Raw genomic sequence first — 20388 nt, forward strand, 5'->3', positions numbered from 1 at the left:
TATGTATTTTATCAGATGGTCTTCCACCAAGCCACCAGAGATGTCATTATCAAGGAAACCCGTATCTTTTTAAAGATAAAACATCTAATGTTACATCACTTAATTTGCCATCTCTGATGTCTGGCCTATATTTCTGTTGCATAAACCTCCTGATCTCAGAGGTTTCTTTGTAAATGGTTTATTTCAACTGAAGAAAAAATCCAAGCTGCCTAGGCATGTAGAGGGACTGAAAGATTAATAGTAAAGATTAAAAGTTAGTTTGCTTTGAAACAGGGAGGGGCATAGGAGGGGGATCACTGGTCCAGATGACCCCTTAGTTCCTATCCAGTCTGAATTACTGTATGAATTTGTGTTGCAAATCATAGTCAAAATCACAGTCGATAGAAAATCTTATCTAGAGCATAGACTAACTCCTTGCACTGCACCATTTTACATATATGCTGCATAGTCTGAAGTTATGTGCATTAAAATACTTCAATAGCATTCTTTCTTATACCAGTCTGGCCAACATAAATAATGCCCGCTCTGCATTTTTCCACCCACCTATTTGTTCTTTGAATTTTGTGTTTGGCATAAGTCTCCCATCTTCTTCCTACTGTGGAGACTTTGATTTCTGTTCCTGGCTTTCTTCTTTCTCCTTTTTTCACCTCCTGTTGATGACTGAATCTGTTCTTCGGTTTCTTCATGTCGCGCATCTGTTCATTTTTTTTGTATGATGCTTTTAACTCTTATTCAGTCTTTACTACTTATTCTTTCAGTCACTGCTGATGTTGAGCTAAGTCAGATGATCCAAAAACTGTGGAAAGAGGCACTAGCTGTCTTTGTGGGCCTTAACTGAATGATAAATTTTATCGAAACATGAAGAATAAGTTGAATTGGAGCCCTTGTAGGGATAGCAGATTAGTGATTACTTTGCTAACAATACAAAGACTACTTAATGTCCTTTTGCCTTTAAGCTCTGTGGAACAGTTTAGGTTGTTCTGTCTCCTATTTGGACTCTTAGGTGACTAGCTTTGAAAAAAAAAAAAGAAGCAAAAAAAAAAAAAGCATCTCTTTATATCTGTAATGATAAAACAACAACATCTGAACAACGCTTTTCTCACTCAAATTGAACAAGACTAGTGTTAATGCGCTAGCTTTGAAAAAAAAAAAAAGAAGCAAAAAAAAAAAGCATCTCTTTGTATCTGTAATGATAAAGCAACAACATCTGAACAACGCTTTTTTCACTCAAATTGAACAAGACTAGTGTTAATGCTGTTGTTTGCACAATAGGTTATCTATCTTCGGTATTTTTGAGACAAATACATTGGAAATCTTTTTTTAAAACAAGAAAAGTCCCTAAAGATTACAGAAGTAACAGTCTCAAAAGATTAAGCCATTCCACAGAACCTGTGCCTTTTGGGTTAACACGTTGGGTGCATGGATTTCCTGTTACAGATGAAAATGTATTTTCTTTGTAAGGGGTATGTAATTTTTCTCCAGCAATTCTGAAGAGTATTTGGGTATATTAACATGTGATTTTAAAAAAAACAAAACAAACCAGTGGTTAGGGGAAGACTGCTGAACTTCATGTGTGAGGGAAAATAGCCTGACTACAGTTCTTAATGAAATGAAGAACCCAGGGCTGTGGGGGGTGGGAAAAAAAAAGCGCTTTTATCCTTAACAGTTTCTTTCCAGAGGCTCCAGCGTATCTTATAGACCTGATGCATGATAAAAATGCTGAGATTCGCAAAGTTTGTGACAACACTCTGGATATTATAGCGGTAGGTCTGATTTTTTTTTTATCATCTGTCCTTCAAGAACCTCTTTACAGGAGATAATTCTAAAATAACTAAGTAGCGTTAACTTGCAAATTGAGAATATTTTTCATGTGCAACTTTCTTATCACATTAAGTAAAAGATCAATTTTCATGGGACAATGATAGTCATTAATCTAGGCTGTGTACCAAACTTCCAAGAAGTGCATGTGTACTTGGAAAATTCATACTAGTTAGCTTTGCACTACAGACACTTTTAAAGAGTGCTTTTATACTTAAATAAATGAATCACATTACATAAGTATGTTAAGCTTTCATTATGTCTTAGTTCTCCAAACAAATGGCTCTTGTTACCCAGCAGCTTTTATTCAGCTTTTCTACATTGCATGATACCAATATTTCTTTCAAAAAGAAAATGTGGGCAGTGATCCTGAAGCTGGTTGTTTTCTTCTGGGGGGCCATCGTTGAATTTCTTAATATTGTCTTCAACTCTTGAATAAGTTTCCTTTAGCTACATGACTTAGTTTGTCCAAATGTCCATTGATCACAATAAACTTTTGGGACAGTTGTTTTGAATTAAACTACTGACTTGGAAAAAATAAAGAATCCTAAATTATGAAGTGCTCTTACTTGATCATCTCTTATAGCATGTATAATCTGCTTCTGGGGATCCTTAACTCTAGAAACATTAATATTTCCTAGGGTGTTCTTCATTGAAGTAAAGACATTGTGAAACAGATTCCACTTAAAAGTTGTTTCATTGTTAAAATTCCGCCTGGCCTGTTTAATTGACTTGACTTCTATTGACAAAGGTATTTTAGTATTTTGTAGTGTCTTAGGATTGTACAGATGGTACATCCTTTTGGATTTGGAGTAGCTATCGTGAAGTTAAATCTTATAGCCAAAGAGATCTGAACTATGAGTCAGGAGTAATGTCTTTGACTACCTTAATGCTTTTCCTGAGTTTCTTCTTTAGTTAAATTACACTTATTGCAGCTTGTTCTCTGAAACATTAAATATAATGTAAAACCTAACTTACTCTGCACAGTACTATAGTCTAGTTTGTCTTTTTCTGGTTTACTTATTAATAATGCCTTCTAATTTAATATTATTCTTAAAGTAGTGACACAGCATTTTCTGTGTTGAAACTCTTTTTATCTGGTTCTGTTTTTGCTTCATGAAGGTATGGAATGAAAATCGTGCTACACTAGTTAGTGGCAGAGTTGCCATTAACATTCATTAAGGGCAAGATTTCAACTAAGGTGAATTTGCACTTGGTGTTTTATGATGGGCATTATGTTTAGCTTACCAAGATCAGTTATTTCCAGGGCCACCTCCAGTGGAAACAGCAGAAAGATTTTTATCTTCTGGGTGAGGACAGACAATCTGAGTGCTTCCAATGTTTGCTTTGTCTTGTGGCAATTTCTAAGTGTCTCAGGCATTGATTTGTTCATATGAGGGAGCTTTACAACATGCTACAGAGTAGTATCTAGTTACTGAAAAATTATTTTACTAATATTATTAAGCAACACTTATTTTATAGACTATAGAAGAATAAATACGTTAAGACATAGCTTCATATTCAATATTAACATGAGTAAAATGTAGTTGGCTTTTTTCCCTTTCAAAGAAGAGGTAATCTTTGCTAGCCATGAGTAAATGAGGAGTGCTATGGTAAGGGATGGGAAAGGCTTCTCAACTTGCAAGATGCACTGGACGGGACTTCAGGGGCCTTGAGGAAGAATAAAGGGAGGAAATTATGTGATACTGCTGTTACTGGGGGAAGAAGAGAAGATATCAAGCAAATACTGAGAGTAGCTTGTGTGGTGGTAATTTTTTTTTCCTCTGGTTATGGAGCAGTGACACACCTAGAATAGTGTTCACTAATAAGTTAGGCGAGTTCCCTTTCTGAGAAGGTCTTTTTAGCTTTATTGTCTAGCTGTTGGGTTGTAAATTGCATAAACCATAACTAACACCATGCCCCTGTGGGGAAACAGGAGGCACAATATGCCCTCTTTTCTGGAAGAGAGAACTGCTAGTTGATTGCTTTCTTGGCTATGTTGTAAGCTGGTTGCATTTTTTTCTACCAGCACCAAAAATCACAAACAAAAAAGGCAACACATTCTAGATGGTGATGGAAGAAAATATGAAACAGTAAGTTACCAAACCTCAGATCTTGATATGCGTTTTGTCATTCAGCCCAGAGTATATGGTAAAGCAGCCTGTAAACACTGAGGTGTTTGGTTGTGTGGCAGTTTTACACAACCAGTACCTTCTGAGGTGTCTGAACAGACAGAGTCTCCAAGATTGGTGAAACTTCTCATCTGTGCTAAATCCACAACAAGAAAAACTGAAGTTTTCAGTCTTGTTGTTCCATGCATACTGACAGGATTAGTTCCTCTGATGATGGAAATCAGAAACTAAATGTTGGAGAGCAGAGATTTGAAAGTAATTTCTTCTCAGAGAGACAAATGCTTCTTTCACTCATCAATAAGCTCTATATAGTGTGATTGAAATAACACTGAAGAAAATCAGATGCCTTATAAGCCTTAGGGGAGATATGCTTTCTGTAGTAAAGTAATTGTCACAGAAATTATGGAAATATTACACTAGTGATGATTTGTTTAATATAGCTTGGCTGGACTCTGCCATTGATGAACTGAAACAGATGTGCTGCTTTAGAATAATATGTACTGGGACTCTCAGCTTTGCACTGGTAAGTGCAAGACATCACTTTAGTCAAAATGAAAGTCTGTGATGGTAATTTAGAAATGCCTCAGTCTTGTGTCATCTGCTGAGTCTTGACACCAAGCAGCTAGTTTAATGTAGTGTACTAGTACACCTAAAGTAGGACAGGTCTTATGGCTCAGCTGAAAGCTTGGAATCAACAGCTGGTGCAGGAGTCTCAGGCGAATGAAGCTGCCTTTTCCTCTGCCTCAATGCCTGGACACCTGCAACTGAAAGCTTGTGGAAAGAAACTTCAGCTTACTCGAGATGGTTTTGCTGTGTTCACCTTGGACAATGTCATCAAGAGCCGAGGTGGTTATTAATCTCTCAGATTTCTGTTTCTGCTCCTAGCTCAGTCTTATTGCAGTTAAATGATTTTTCTCATTTATTCAAAGGCTATTTAATTAACCATGACTAGATCCTTGGACTGTGTAGTCTGAGCCTTCCTCCTCCCAGATTTCCCCTTGCTTTCCTATTCAGTGTTTTTCCAGCTTTGAATCCAGGCCTGTTGTACCATCTTGTTTCTCTTATGATCAAGAGTGGATCGTTATGCTTCCTGCAGAAGTAAAACATCTTCTAGATAGCTACATCATTGTCCCTGTGATTTAGGAAGGGTCTCGTGCCTAAGGTGTATTTCAAGCTCTCATTCTTCACCCCAGGTATTTGTAATGAATGCCAAAAATGTTTACCTAATATGGAAAGCTGTGTTAATGAATGGCTTGCAACTTTCCTTGTTAGCTAAGTGCCCTGACACAAATCCTCCATGTTGGGAATGCTGGAATTTCACAAAAGAAGCAGGAATGTGATGTGAATGTTCAGTGCTCTGGGATTTGGGGCCAGCTGTGCAAGATGTTGGCCAGTTCTCTTAGAATCAAGGAAGAGCAGACTACAGGGATTTGGTGTGGACTTCATTTGAATAGGCAGCATATTCTGAAAATAGATAACCTTTGACTCCAGCTTGGTGTCCTCTTTCTGTGAAGAGTGCTGTAGTCACTCCAGGGAAAAAGGTTCTCCCTTCACTTGTCAAGACTGCCCCTTTCTGGGGTGCCTCTGGTTCCCCTGTTAGCCTCTAACAGTCATGAATACAGAGAGGTGGGCAGAAGAGCAGCTAGGGTGTGGGGTGGCAGGCTGAACTGTTGGTGTGTTTTTACTGATCACCTTCTGCATTGTTAAATTTGCAATCAGCCTGCTTTGGTGCTGGTAGCTTTTTGTACCAAAGAGCTTGCACCCAGCAGGGAGGTCTCTACCTGGACTAGAAGAATAACCACACTGCAGGCAGCATTAAATGGGGCAGGCATGTCCTTATTGTTTTTGTCTTCACATAAACCTGTCTTGGACAGACTTCCTTCTAGCAATGGTGCTTGCTCTTTGGAGTTTAAGGTGAAGGTGAGCCAAACTACTGACCTCTGTTACTTTTATAACAGTTTGCCAGTGGGATACCTTCCATTCCCCCAAAGGAAACAAAGAAGTTTCTCTCTTTAGCTGTTGACAATAAAGGAACGCTATGAGCAGTGTACATTTTTTGTAGGCACCTAAATTTAAGAAGCATGAACATTCACTCTTCTCTGCCTTGCCATTAGTTTTGTATCATGGGTTTCTATTAGCTTTTCATCAGAATATATTTAGTGATGAACCTGACTGTGAAGAATTCACTGTGGATTGCACAGGTGTAAGCAGTAGAAGGATTTTTTTTGGTCTGTGAAGGAATTGCCCTCCACTGGTACTTACCCTAAGGTAGGTGTCATAGACACCTGCAGAAGGTGATCCATAACATCTGTTTCTCTCCTTGGTTTATAGAGGCACATTGTTCAAATGATGTGCTTAACTTCTGAATAGCTAGACAAGATAAGTCTTTTCTTTCTTAATAAATGGTTACTTTAACCTTTTCTATAAACTGTGTGTTTTAAGGATGGTTAAATAATGAAGAAATGTAACATATCACCAAGTACAGCCACGAACATAATGAACATTCTACTTACTGTATGGCAGCTTTACTTTAGTATGAGGAATCACATCAAATGAACCCTATTACAGACCCAATTAAAGGGCAACCACATTAAAGTGAAAAGGAAAATCTGTTTTTCATCAGCTGTGAGAGAACACAAAGCAGATCTGTGTAGCTCTGTGTTATCCTATAGTGTGTTAATCAGATACAAGGTGTGACGGAAGCCAGTGACAAAGGGGACCCCTGATAGGGAACAGACACGCTCTGATAATAGGCCAGTTAACGCTTCATAATATTTCAATGGTTCAGTAGTAAACAAAGTTGGAAGTAGAACTTCAAAAAGGATGGCACATTCCTCTCAGAGTCGAACCATACATCTTCTATGACACTTCAGGATTTATGGAAACCGAATGTTAAGAACAGTGATGTAAGGGAGCTCCAAAGAGAATAAAATCAACCTTCAGAATTCTTCCTTTTATGTTTCTGGACATGCAATATTTCGGGGGGGGCAGGAGGCTAAAGAATAGGCACAATCTGGCCACCTTCTTATTCCCCCACCCAATGATTTTTCTAATAGCCTAACATTTAAAAGGAGTGGAGGACACAAAGCTATATTTGTATCTCCATGATGTTTACTTCTCTGGTTTGGTTTTTGCGGGAATTCCTTCATAAAGAAGGTGTGCTTCATGTGTTTAAAAACCAAAACCCAAAAAACTCCCACAAAATTCAAAAAAAAAAAAGTTTTTAATAGCTCAAAATATAATTACTGGAAGACTTACTGTGTTTTAGGGAATTGTTTTGCTCTAAACTTCTTTAATTTGGTTTCTTTGTGCCTTTTGGCTGTAGTCCCACATTTACAGCTTTTCTTCCATTCTGATGTTATTCCATTAATCATTCACCCAGTGGTGTTTCTGCACATTTCTGTGGAAAATCTACAGACATGTTCCTGATCTAGCAGTACTTAAATGAACTTTTTTGTGCTGAGGTTATGTAAATCGTTCTAGATTATTGGAAATAATCCTTTTCTAGGATTGCTGCCAGAATGAAACTCTTGACAAAACTGATCATTGATCTGATTCTGCGTCAGTCACTTCTTTGTTCTTGTTGCTCATTCATAGTGAAATGTGTGTTACAAATGTAATAAAGTAGCCAAACTGCTTGAACGGATAACTTGGGATTTTTAAGTAATGTGCAAATATGCTCAATCTTGTAGCTGCTGATTTGCCAGTCAATTGCTAATCCTGTTTTCCAAACCTTAGGTGAATGATTGAGGTAAAATATCTGGGAGTTTTAAGCCTCATAGTACAAGATGGGAAATGTAGAATACATAGGGCTATTCAGCCCTGTTGTCATTGTCTAAAGAAAAAAAAATCAGTTAGTCTGGGAAATGTTAACCGATTTTTTTTTTTAGAAGGATAGAAGAAATTCATATGACAGACTTTGAGCCTGTTGAGACAGTGGTGTGAAACGGAGCAGCAATGTCAAGCAAGTGGGATCCATTTGGGATTGTAACTTTGGGAAGATTAAAATGTTTTCAAAGTGCATTTACAGTAAATGTGTATTAGGTAATTTAGCTGCTGGCCTTTCTGCTTTTGAGACCTCTTAAAGGTAAACAAGGTGATAGAAAAGGGATTCAGCTTTCCAACAGATTAGTCTAATTTGCTGTTTGTTAAATTTGTTTATTTTCCCCCCCACTTCTTTGCAATCATGATTTCTGGGAATAGTTTTCTTAAGACTGCAGTATGATTTCTGGCAGTTACAAGGTGTTTCTCTGAAGCTTGTAAGTAATTCACAACTGCTGGAGGCTGACGTCATAGATAGCCCACAGTTTAGCTTTGGCAGATGCAGCAAAGGAGATGTTTTCAAGATGCTGGTCAGATGTCATCATTGAAATGGGCCATTTTATAAATCTCAGTGATGAGCTTGCTTTTTCCAGGAAAACTCTTGTTTTGCACTGTTATTTCTAGCCTTTCTTTTTAATTGAGAGTGGAAGTCAGGGGAAAAGATCAAGAGGCAGAAATAGCATGAGATGTTCTTTTTCCAAATAGCATGAGGCATAGGTTTGGGTTTGTTGTTTTCTGGTGTTTTGGGTTTTTTTTTTCCTTTTTTCTTTCTCCCTCCCTAAGGTTACTGAATTATTGTATGGCTGACAGAAACCTGGAATTTTATTTGAGGCCACTAGGCACTGAGAATATCTACAGATCCCACAGGTGATACCTGCTCTGTGTATGGAAGTTATACAGGAGACCAGGTTTTGAACAGGACCATTTATGTGCTAGGATGATGCAGAGGGTAATCAGAAACATCTAATAATTAGTGTTGATCAGAGGTGAAATCTGAGAAATTCAGAATAATGCCACAGTCTGATCAGAGTCCCAAATCTGCAGGTACTTGCATGGATGTTCCATCAAAAGGGAGTTTACATTCTGCTTTAAGCCAAGAGAAACAAACTTCAATTTCTCCAGGTAAAGCGAAGTTTGAAAAGCCACTGCCATAGAATAAAGGGTTTGTGGTCACACAACACAACATGCTTCCCCATGAAATCTTGGATGCTCTAGGTCCTGGTTAACAATGTCAGAGAAGCCTCTGCCAGAACGTCAGGGCCAGCTGGTTTTTGTGTTATCCACCAGTCAGAAGGGTGGAAAAGGCACGGAGTAGAGTGTGTTACCTATGTCATGTTAATAGCAGTGAAGACAAGGGAGGTTGAATACTAAGTCAGTTCAAAAGCTCAAGTTCAATCTGTAGGGGTTTCAGAGGTTAAAACTGAGCTGCTAAGCCAACTTATTCTGTCTTCACTGCTGTTTTTTGACCTCCAGTTATAGACAGATCTACTTTTGCATGTCTAGCTGGAGCAGTTTAAGAAATTACCACTTCCGCAGCCAAGGCATTGTCACTAATTGTGTGAACACTCTTATCCCCTTCAGGGCTAAATAAAACAGATTTTAAAAACCTTAAACTACTCCAGCTAGATCTCCAAGGAAAGTCTGTCTAGATCATGTGCTAACCAATGTGAGAGTTAAGAAATGATTTTCAGTTTTTCTCTCCTTTGTATTTAGGTTAGAAGACAGTGAAGTGGGACCCGTTTCACAAGTATATTTCTTCCCACCAACAGAAATACTTTGGTTTTGAATGTTATTCTTGTTCCACACAATCCTTTGATTTAAAAAGTACTGACCGTGGTGCATTATTTGTGAATCTTCCCAGATTGATAACATCTGCAGATGTCAGATGTTGATGAGTTTCCTATAGTTAGCTGTGCCCTATCTTTCCAGTCGTATTGAGAAACTGAGTATTATCCACAGGTCTGTGATCCCTCCATGGTAATCAACAGCCCACATAGTCCTGTTTGTTTAGAGGAGCCTTCTAAACAGCTGATTGCAGTGACCATAGGCTATGTCATTTCCTTCTGATGCTCCTTTATATTGAATATCACATCACTTGAGTGCAATCAGGCTGTAATCCAGACTGAAATTTCATGCCTACATTTTGTTTCCATAGCAGCTGGAACCTATATCCTGTTTTCCTCGGCTTTCTGGAGAAGTTCCTCTCACGTTTTAGTTTTATATCTTAGATTCCCATATCCTCTCTATTACAAATATTGTGCACCACTTTTGTGGGTATTCAATATTAAACATAAAAAGCCATTATAAAATTTGTCAAGAATTGAATATTAAATCCTGTCTTACTTGATCTCATGAAACAAAATAAAGATTTGTTTTATCACAACCTTTTTTTTGTTGTATTTTCTAGTAACTAGTTGTCCTAGTAAATGCTCATCTAATGAGGCCATACAGGATATTTGGCCAGTGTTAGTAATTACTTACTGAAATCCACCTGGAAATAGGCACTAATTGACTCTTCTTGATAAACCAAATGAGAAGACTGATGATGGAACTTCCTTGCTCAAAGCAGAAGTTTTTCTGGATCATTTACAGTTACGAACTATAAAGGGAAGATTGTCCTGCTACATGTACAAAACCAGAATCATGCCTAGTTCTTGCAAAGTCATTCCCTTGTTTGCTCAAAGTGCTCTACAAACTGAAGAGAGGATTTAAGTCACTAAACCCTGAAACTCACATCTTTTGCTGATGTTAAATTCCTCTGCCATTTCCTGTTAAACCAAACAGCTTTGTCTGTACCTCATCCTAAAATATTGTGTGGTGATTTTCAACAGGAATATGATGAGGAATGGGCTAAAAAAATCCAGAGCGAGAAATTTCGATGGCACAACTCTCAGTGGCTGGAGATGGTGGAGAGTCGGCAGATGGATGACAGTGAGCAGTATCTGTATGGAGATGATCGTATTGAGCCCTACATCCATGATGGGGATATTCTGGAAAGACCTGACCTCTACTACAATGCAGGTAAGGCAGCATATATTAGTGTTCAGGACAGGGATTGCTACTTCTGTGTTTGGAACCGGAGCTTGACCTGGGGCCGTAGAGAGAATCTGTTGAATCCAACCAGCAGGACAGTTACCCTTTTGTGTCTGGAAACTGGGAGCAGCACTGATGCATGCTGTAGCCAGGGATGGGCTTGTCCTTACTAGAATGTTGGTGACATATTGAGTGGTGTATATCTGTGACCTTAAGAAGTGTTACAAGTCTTCAGAAATATGAGTAGGCTTATCTTGGAGAGCTAATGGAGGATGGTTGATTTGAGAAAAGGTGGCCCAGCCTTGTTCTTCGCAACTATTTCTATGTCCATAGCTTGTTTGATTTGCAAACCCAAAGCTTTTCTCATCCCTCATAAATTCACAGCTGTGTGATTTGATGCTGAATTTTGTTCTGCCTTTGTGTGTTAGTTCTTTAATAGAATTCTTATTGTGGATCTTGATGAAAGACTTCAATTGAGCCACATCAAACTTGTAGGTTCCTCAGCAGAAGCAATTATTCTGTGACTTTCACCTAACCTGGTTATATGACTTTTGCTGTTGTGTATGTAGAGGAGCATGTGAATGTCTTCACACTTTTTTTTTTAGTTCCTTGTATTAAAAAGTTTTATTGCTTGACAATTTGAAGGAGTTAGGTTTTTTTTAAAAAAAATAATCTTAAGAGGAGTCATGTCCTTATTTGAGATTAACCCTCAGCAGAAGCAATTATTCTGTGACTTTCACCTAACCTGGTTATATGACTTTTGCTGTTGTGTATGTAGAGGAGCATGTGAATGTCTTCACACTTTTTTTTTTAGTTCCTTGTATTAAAAAGTTTTATTGCTTGACAATTTGAAGGAGTTAGGTTTTTTTTAAAAAAAAATAAGAGGAGTCATGTCCTTATTTGAGATTAACCTGAACACATTTTCTGAAGAAAAAAGTAATTTCTCATTATTTTGCTTAATCCTATCAGTAGTGCATAATGGCACAGTCCTGGGGGATCCCAAGTGGAATCTGCTCTGTCTCTCTCCTTCCATAAAGATTTTGTAGTTATTAAGAACATAAAAGTTACCATACTGGATTGAGACACTGATGTATCTAGTCCAGTATCCTCCTGCCAGCTGTTTCAGAGGAAGGTTCAAAAAACTCTGCAGGAGACAATCATGAAATAATTTGCCCACCGGATAAATGTCTTCATAGCTTTTAATAATTAGGAGTTTGCTTATGCTCTCAAACTTGTGGTTTTATATCCTTTTCAAACTCCTGGATGACTGTGTGTGCATGTATTATTTTAATTGCTGGGTTTGAGTCTGTGGTTTTTTATTTTCCACATAAGTGTCCAGTCCTTTGCTATGAAGCATGAGTCACAAAACTCTGACTCTGGGTGAATTTGCAGGAACAGTAATAAGAAAAACAAAACCACTAAAACCCACAAGCTTTACTTCTAGTTGCTGTGAGAAAATAATTGTGCAAGATCTCAGTAGCATTTCAGAAATAATTCTCAAAGGATATCAGAACTTGAGGATTCTTTTCTTCTGCTTTTGATACATGTGTCAGCCACAGACCCTTGCCTTTAGTGGTATGTTTTTTCCCTTTTGAATCCTGTTGTAGGTTTATCTTGCTCTACTACATCTATCAGGTTAGCAGTGTGAGCCTTGTGTTGTACAGTACCAAGGTCTTTTATTACATCAAGACTCCTTTGGGCTTCCTAAGTTATAGATGTGCCAGCATGCCTGTTGTGGTGTCCCCTTTACAGGTCTTAATAACAAACCTTTACTTATTCCATAGGGCACTTTTTTTTTTCCCAATAGCGTGAGCTAGAGATGAAGTGGCACCAGTAACACTGATCTTCCTGACTTTTAATCACTTATGTTGCAGCCTTAATGTTATTTGAACAAAGATTTTTGTGTTGGAATTGATATTTGACCAGGAAGGGGAGGCAGATTTCCAATGATGTGTTCTACAGATGTTTGAAAAGTACTTTTGTTTTTAAAAGTAAAAGAGTAGGTGATTATATTAAAAATACAGATTCACTTTGCAGATTCCCTCCAACAAGTGCCAGTAATGGTGTGCTTCTGAAGTCTGCTCTGTTCATATGTTTGAGACGTGGCCAGAGGGGACATGACATTCCTTTGAAAACGCTATGGGTTATTGTACCAGTTGGAGTTGGCATTTGGGTTTCTGAAGGACAGAGCATTACTTAGTCAAAAAATAACAAAAATACAAATCTTTATGCAGTCAGAAATTAAATGTTTGTATTTCAGTGTGATAATTTTAGAACTGATCTGCACTGATGGCTGGTGCTCAGTACAAGTTCCCCCTCAACCATACTAGTCCTGAAGTTCACCGATGTCAAGACGAGATCCTTATTGCAGTGATATACCAACATCTCTCTTGCACAGTAATTTAAACCTACATCAAAAACTTGGTAGAATCTCTGAAGAGAGACGGTGTCTCTTGTGCTCTGAAAGTGCATAACCCTAATTTATGTTGAAATGTACATAACAACAGATGTCCTTTAACTGTGTAATGATATTACATGTAGCTGATGCTACCCATGTGCTTTCATTTTCCTATAAATTCATGTGAGCCATAACGCTGAGTGTTTTGGTTTGAATGTTAGCACTCTTGATTGAAGACACTTTAAGTAGTGGCAGCTCTAACCTCCAAGTTAAAATGTGGTGCTTACTTTATTAATATACAGATAGATGTTGTTTTCAAGTCTCTGCTTTCAAATAAGTTTTAACCAAACCTAACTAAAATACATAGTCATTTAAATTGATTGGTTTTGATCTGAAGTGCTGCGGGTATAAAAGTGCTAATGTTCCTCTTCATTTCTTTTCTGTGAAAAAATACAGAATAAGTGGTGAGATAAGACAACTTGGTACAAGTGTTAGTACTAGTAATTTCAACTTTCCTTCCTGTTCTTTGGTCATTTTGCATCCATTTGATAACACAGAACACTCATGTCTGGCTGAACATGCTGAAAGACAGTAATATCGATCTGTGCCAGATTATTTGCTTGTCAAGTAATACTCTTTCACATACTGTATACACATGTATACAATTAGAATATAGCCATGTACAGCTATCTTATTCTGCTAAAATGTGCTCTGATCATGGCTAGCATTTTTCATTTACAATCTGTTGCGTTGTATTCAGTCACTTTCCCATGAGGTATTATCTTCTAAATGAATCTCTGTAACACCTCATCAAATGCCTGTTAAAAATCTAGATGTGTCAGTTCTATTCCTTTTATCATTTGTCACTATATTATCTTCAAAAAAACATCAGGTAAATTCATAAAGCACAGGGAGATTTGTTTGAATGCCTGAGTCATCATCTCTAAGCCCTTTTGTCTGTAAGTAACTTTCCACTGCTTCCTGCACAGGCAGTTTTAGTAGTTTTGAAACCACAGAGGTTAAGCCAAGTGGCCTGTGACTCCTTGGATCTTATCTCTCTTTCTTTAAAGTGGTATGGCATTTGTAACTTCCTAGTCATTAGGAATCTCTCTCTCTCGTCTGTTATACTATTAAAGTATCAGTCTGAATGTACCTGTTTCTGCCCTGTTTTTATTGAGATGCTTTCTGTGCTGCAAGTCTGGGGTTGTTTTCATACAGTAATGGGGATGAACTGATGTAGGGTCTGTTTTAATGAAATGGCTCGTTTTATCTGATTAGAGCCTAATACTAATTACCAAGTAAGAACTGTGCCCTTAATATTAACAAGAAATGTGTTTTGTGAATGGGAACAGGAAAGAGTTAAGCTGAGCTCTCATTCAGCTGGGATCAGTTCACTGACTTTACTTCAAAGAGACTCTGGATTTACACTGGTGTAACAGAGGGAAAATATTAGCCCCTGATTTTCTTCTCTTCCTTGTACAGCAAGCAGAGACTGTGAAACCTTTAAGGAACACTACTGGCTTTACAAATGTTTGCATCTTCACATGCCAGTGTTTTAATGTAAAGGAAGCAAAAGAAACCTATAACCTATGTTCTTGAGAGGATGTCATGTGAAAAAACCACCCTTTTAGGAAATCACTAGAAGACAATAAAGTATCATGAAAGAATTACATTTGAAGTTGCTTTCCTGTTTTTCTGAACCAGTTTTAGCAGGTATGGTGGTGAAGGGTAGAGTCTGAACAATTAAGACCTTTGCTGCTTTTCTGTTCTTACGCTGCTGGCCCAGATTAATGTTTGACCCTTCTCACTACTTTTTCTCTGGGCTCACTTTCATGATGGGGCAGACAAGATGGGACTTGATATAACCTTTACAAGCCTGAGGAAGAAAGGGTAAGAGAATATTTCTTAGATACAGCTTTTTTCAGAGCAGTAGGCTGAACTACTTGGAGTCCCAGTGAGGCTTTTTTGTGATTGAAGTTGCTGGTTTTCAGTGTTATTGTTGCTTGATGTTCCTCCCAGAAATACTGCAAGTTGCTAATGAATTCCTGAGACAAACCAGCACAGGTTGTGTTGCCCATTTGCCCTGAAGTCGTGCTCCTTCATACAGTCGTGTTATCTTTCTTGTTTTTATAGATGGCCTCATAGCCCCCGATGGAGCGGTGAGTCCAGATTTCTTCAGCGATTACCATCTTCAGAATGGCGACTTTGTTGGGCAGCATCCCTTCTCTAGCAGGTAAATTGCTGTCTGTAAAGAATGCATATAATCCAAAACCGACTATTTGAGTTTCTTTACAGGGCTTTCTTTGTGGTGTTCAACAATTTTTGCCCTCTTAGCAATGGGAATGGTTTACGCTGAAAAAGCAGTTCTAATCTGTCTTCTGAATGACCTGTTTCTTATAACATATTAACGTGTGTTGTAATACATCATAGCTTTCCAAAAGCTGTAGAACAGCAAAGTAAAACTAGAACACACAACTAACTACGTTATGACCATTACTCAAATACTATTCAGACGTTGTTGGGAAATATTTAAAGAGAGGCCTGAGATATTGATTACCTAGAAGACTTTTGTTTCCAATATTCTTAAATTGTTAAAAATTAAGGTTCTCAGCTGCCCAAACTATTTCTGTGGGTTTGGGTTTTGGGGGGTTTTTTTGGTTGGTTGGTTGTTGTTTTTTTCCTTAACCTAAGTCTTCCCAAAGTATTCTAGGTTAGATTAGTGATGGCACTTTGAAAATTTGCAAGATGAGCAATAGATGTCAGCCTGGCTTTTGGGAGATGTTTCTTTGAATTCTCCTTCTGGTTGATGACCTCTGCTTCTCTGAATGTTAGCAAGCTGTTCCAGTTTGAATTTCTGAGTAGAGTTCTCCCACGAGTTCAAAATAGAAAAGACTCATTTCAAAGAATGAAATCTTCATAGATCCTGTAGTATTTAGGAAATGCCTTTTATAGAGCATGAATTATGTACACTCATTAGCAAGAAATATTTCCATCACTTTACAGTCAAGGTAGAGAATTCACTTTAACAGGATGCTATCTTGACATGCCCAGCCCTGTGGTTGAAGTTGTTTCTTTTCAAAGGAAGAATGTTATTTTCACCACTTAGAACTTTAGTCACCATTGTAAAATGTGAGTAATTCACAGTCTGTACAGCTGAAGCAAAAAGGACTTTTCTCCCTTACTTTGGCTTCTTGTAATTGTTAAAGGGTGGTGGAAGGTTACACTTGTTTGTTTATTCTACCTGTGATGAACCAGAAAGCTGAATGTTCAGCAAGGGTGAAATGGTGGCGACACTTTTAAGAACAAACTAAAACAACTAAAATGCTTAGATCAGGAAAAAAAGTAGGACTTAAGAGATGAGTCCCCTTGAAAAAAGGAAGTGTTTATACCCAGTAAGGATCAAGTTCAGACCAGTGTGTAGCCCTTTGCGCAGAGCTTGTGTTTGGGAAGGAGATACTGGCACTGATCATTTCCAAATACACAACCTTCATTTTGGAGCATGCAAGTGATAGTGAAACTGAGGGAAGCGTAAGCTACGTGCTACTCTTGGAGTCTTACTGTGTGAGTTACCATCTCCAGCTTTAAAATAGATAAACCAGGAGGTGACATCTTTCTGTATTAACCAGAACTTTGTATGGGTATGTGGTCCCAACAGTCTTCCTGCCCCTGTGGAGGTGCTGGGAAAGGTACGTAGGGTGGACTCCTTTGTTTCCAATAAACTTAGATATAACTCCAGTCAAGATGCTCTTGTTTTGCCAGAAAGCTTTCAGCTGGGGGAAGGGGGGGGCAGAAATCTTGAGTGTCCGTGTGTATAAGTTAAAGTAGATCACTCAACCTCAAATTTCAATTCCTTCTCGGGGAGCTATGTTAGTAAACTGCTTTTTAATCTGGTTGTATTCCAACTCAAGTGAGTAGCAAAATACATCTGGTGTGTACCTAGTTAAATTAACTATTTGTAGAATTACTTTGTAATGTCTCAAGGCATTTTGGTGGCTCACCTCAAGAAAGAGAACAGACAGAAACTGCAGTTTGGCTAACGACAAACTTGGTAATTGCCTGTTGTTGATAGCCTCTGTAAATATTCAAATTTCTCACTAGAATTCTGTTTTCTAGGAAGGCTTTTTTCAATATGATTGCTCCATGGATTTATCTGCAGTCCAGACACAGTCTAATTGAAAACAGCATGGACTGCTGCAAATGTTCTGTCCTATTTGTAACAGAGCAGGACTGAATTGTTTGATAGAATAGATACTGGCAGTCGAACGGCGAATCCTAGTTTTCAGATGTGTGTCATTATCGTTTTGAACTCCTTGGCGCCAGAAGCCAGGATTTCCTGATGCTTAGAGCTAATGTAAAATGCATTAGTGCTCCAAGGCATGAGCCACGGAATTGCCAGTCCCATGAGTTTGGAGAGTCAGACCCTCCCTTCTCCCAAATTTGAATTGGTGTTGGAAGGTAAAACCATACGTGCTAGAGAGCCTAATTAAAAATAATAGCAGTGAGTCAAAGCTCTTTTTATGTGTTATATAGTGTACATTTCATCCATACCAAAACATAATTCTAGGGTATTTTTATGCTTACAGTTTAAAGCTAACAAGAACCTTATGTCAAGGATTTATTTTTAACCAATTCCAGCTTTTAATAAATCAAGATTTTTGTTATAAAAATGGCTCATTTTTCTATTATTAATATTTGAATATGTTTTCAGAAACCTTTTTTTAAAGGCAGCTGAGTTATGATTTGCATAGACAACTAGCAAGTCAGTTAACAGTAACATGTTTTGTGAGTTCAAAGAGAGATGGCCCAGTAATGAGTAAGTGCGTATTTTTAGTCTTTTCATTAGTTCTACTTTTAAAATTTGTTATACCATTTATTTGTTGTGCCTGTGTCTTCTGGCCTTGGCTTTTTATACCAGGCTTTAAATTTCTGTAATAATAGCAGTTGTTTGTTAAGCAATGGGGTGAGTTCTGAAGGAGTCTTTTCTGTCATTTAAGACCACCCTTTGGAATTTGAGGTAGGTGACAACCATGAGCTGACTTCTTGCTACTTAACTTTGAATAATCTTATCCTTTCTGCATTCCTATGAGGAAGACCTAGGATATGTTACCTCTTTAATTTCTCTTGGTATTATTTCCTATGCAATGCTCAGACTGGATCAGGACTTCCCCTTGCTTCCAGGAGAGTTTAACGAGTCAGCCAGAAAGACTCACCTTTTTAGTGCCTGCATGTTGCTTAGGAGCTGAGCTGGTGTTGTACCAGTGTTGGTGTCCCCAGTGCATTACCAGGGCTTAAGTGTATTCTGACACCAGCCTTACTTTCTGGAGCCAAAGAAGTGGGTCTATGAGGAGAGGTTTTAAAGAACCACAACCAAACTCAAGTTGCCTTGATAATTTTCGCTGTAAGCAATATTTAATAACACCTGTGCAAGGGAGCTTAGCCCACACCAGCTGCCATATGTCAGATTGTTACACCAGTTATACTGCATTGAGCAGATAGTGAAAACTATGTGCTTCCTTGGCTGTAGGATGCTAGTTCTAACAGAGGTTTGGGGTAACCTCTGCCATTGCAGTTCCACCATGTCACATTGTGGTGGTTTGGTTGGATTCGCCCTTTTGGCTTGCACCTTGCAGCCAAACACAGCCTGCTCTCTCACCCTCCCCCCCGCCTCGCCCAGGGAGTAGGGGAGAGAATTGGAAGGAAAAGGACAAGAAAACTCATGGGTTGAGATAAAAACTATTTACTAATTAAAATAAAATTATAATGAAAAAAACAGTGATAAGAGAATATGCAATTGAGGAATGCACAGTGCAACTGCTCGCCACCTGCTGACCAATGCCCGGCCTGTGCCAGCCTGTGATCCAGGAGCTGAGACAGTCCTGAAACCAAAACACTGGAAGAGCGAGAGCCTGAGCGATCCCCGAGAGAATACCCTCATCTTCTGGTCAACCCTCGTTAATGTACTGACATGACATGACTTGATCTGGAATATTTCATTGGCATATCCGAATGCCAGTTTTTGGTTTTGCTGTTCACTGCACTTCTCCCTCCCAGTCCTAATGCAGCTGTGAACCAGCCAAACACCATTGCCTTGAGCCCCAGCAGCAACTAATAACATTAGTACTTTTATCAACCTTCTTCTCATAACAAATCCTACACTGAAACTAAAACACAGCTATTCTAATTACTGAGAATAAAATTTACTCTGTCCTGGCAAATCCAGGACACGCATTCAGGAAAATTCAGGGGAGTTGGAGCAGCAGCCGTATCTAGATGTGTGATCAGTGGTGTGGTTGACTTTGCTGTAACCCAGCAGGGCTATCACCACCATCTCCTGTGGAGTCCCTGTCCCAGGAGACACTGCACCAATGTACCTAAGCCTGCTGCACAGTCTTAGGCAGGTAGGGAAGTTCCTTTTTGAAGTCAAGAGTAAAACAGGAGTTTAAAAAAGTTAAGGTATTTACAGGCATCCGCGCTCACTGGGTCAGCACATAGGGGATTTTTTTCCCCTGTAAATTTTTTAAGAGGGAAACATGAAGCAATAGTATTAGCAGTGAGAACATCTATAGATCTGGCAAGTTAGGTGGAGCATCTTAGAGGCTGCGTTTTTCAAAGACACTGCCTTCCCTTCACAGGGTTTCTTGGACTTTCCTTTGAAACCTAGAGTACTGACTGCTGTCAAGAGTTGAGAATGCTAACTTGCAAGATCAGTTCCTGAATCGTGAACAACTTTGAAGGGAATTGCAAAAGTATCTAGCCCTAAATTCAGTTTGTAGATTTGTTTGCATGCTTGCTATTCTGGATGTACCCAGAAGCAAGCAGGCTTAATTGTTGTTTCTGGTACTTGTCAGCATAAAGGAGAAGCAGCACCTAAGTGAAGACCTGGAAAGTTGGCATTTTTCTAATACTGCCACCCTCACTTTAGGGAGCCAAGGCATTGTTAGAAAGAGAAGTGCTTTGTTTCTAGTAATCTGGGTTGTGTGTTTTGCAGCTTTAGTTTACAGCTCTTATTTCTGAACTGTATTCTTAGTGGAGTTGTACTGTTGTGTATGATGTCTATAAATAGAACGATTTCAGAATACAGTGTACACAGAAGTGGTGATAAAATACATAAACACCATCTCTTGTTTTCCTCAAAGCTTTGGAGCAGAATGCAAACAGATCGTAAGGTATGTTTTTCATTCAGCA

General features: G+C 38.5%; 1 protein-coding gene across 1 annotated transcript in view; it reads left to right on the forward strand.

The window, feature by feature from the left end:
- The window catches only part of KIFAP3 (kinesin associated protein 3), a 66994-nt gene that overhangs the window by 31576 nt on the left and 15030 nt on the right, over positions 1 to 20388 (forward strand). Inside the window, exons 16-19 of the mRNA XM_010177210.1 lie at positions 1 to 61; positions 1678 to 1763; positions 10604 to 10793; positions 15337 to 15436. Coding sequence (XP_010175512.1) covers positions 1 to 61; positions 1678 to 1763; positions 10604 to 10793; positions 15337 to 15436 — 437 coding nt within the window. The remainder of the gene's footprint in view (positions 62 to 1677; positions 1764 to 10603; positions 10794 to 15336; positions 15437 to 20388) is intronic.

The sequence above is a fragment of the Antrostomus carolinensis genome, unplaced genomic scaffold (assembly GCF_000700745.2).
Source record: "Antrostomus carolinensis isolate BGI_N321 unplaced genomic scaffold, ASM70074v2 scaffold3711, whole genome shotgun sequence".
Taxonomy (NCBI): Eukaryota; Metazoa; Chordata; class Aves; order Caprimulgiformes; family Caprimulgidae; genus Antrostomus; species Antrostomus carolinensis.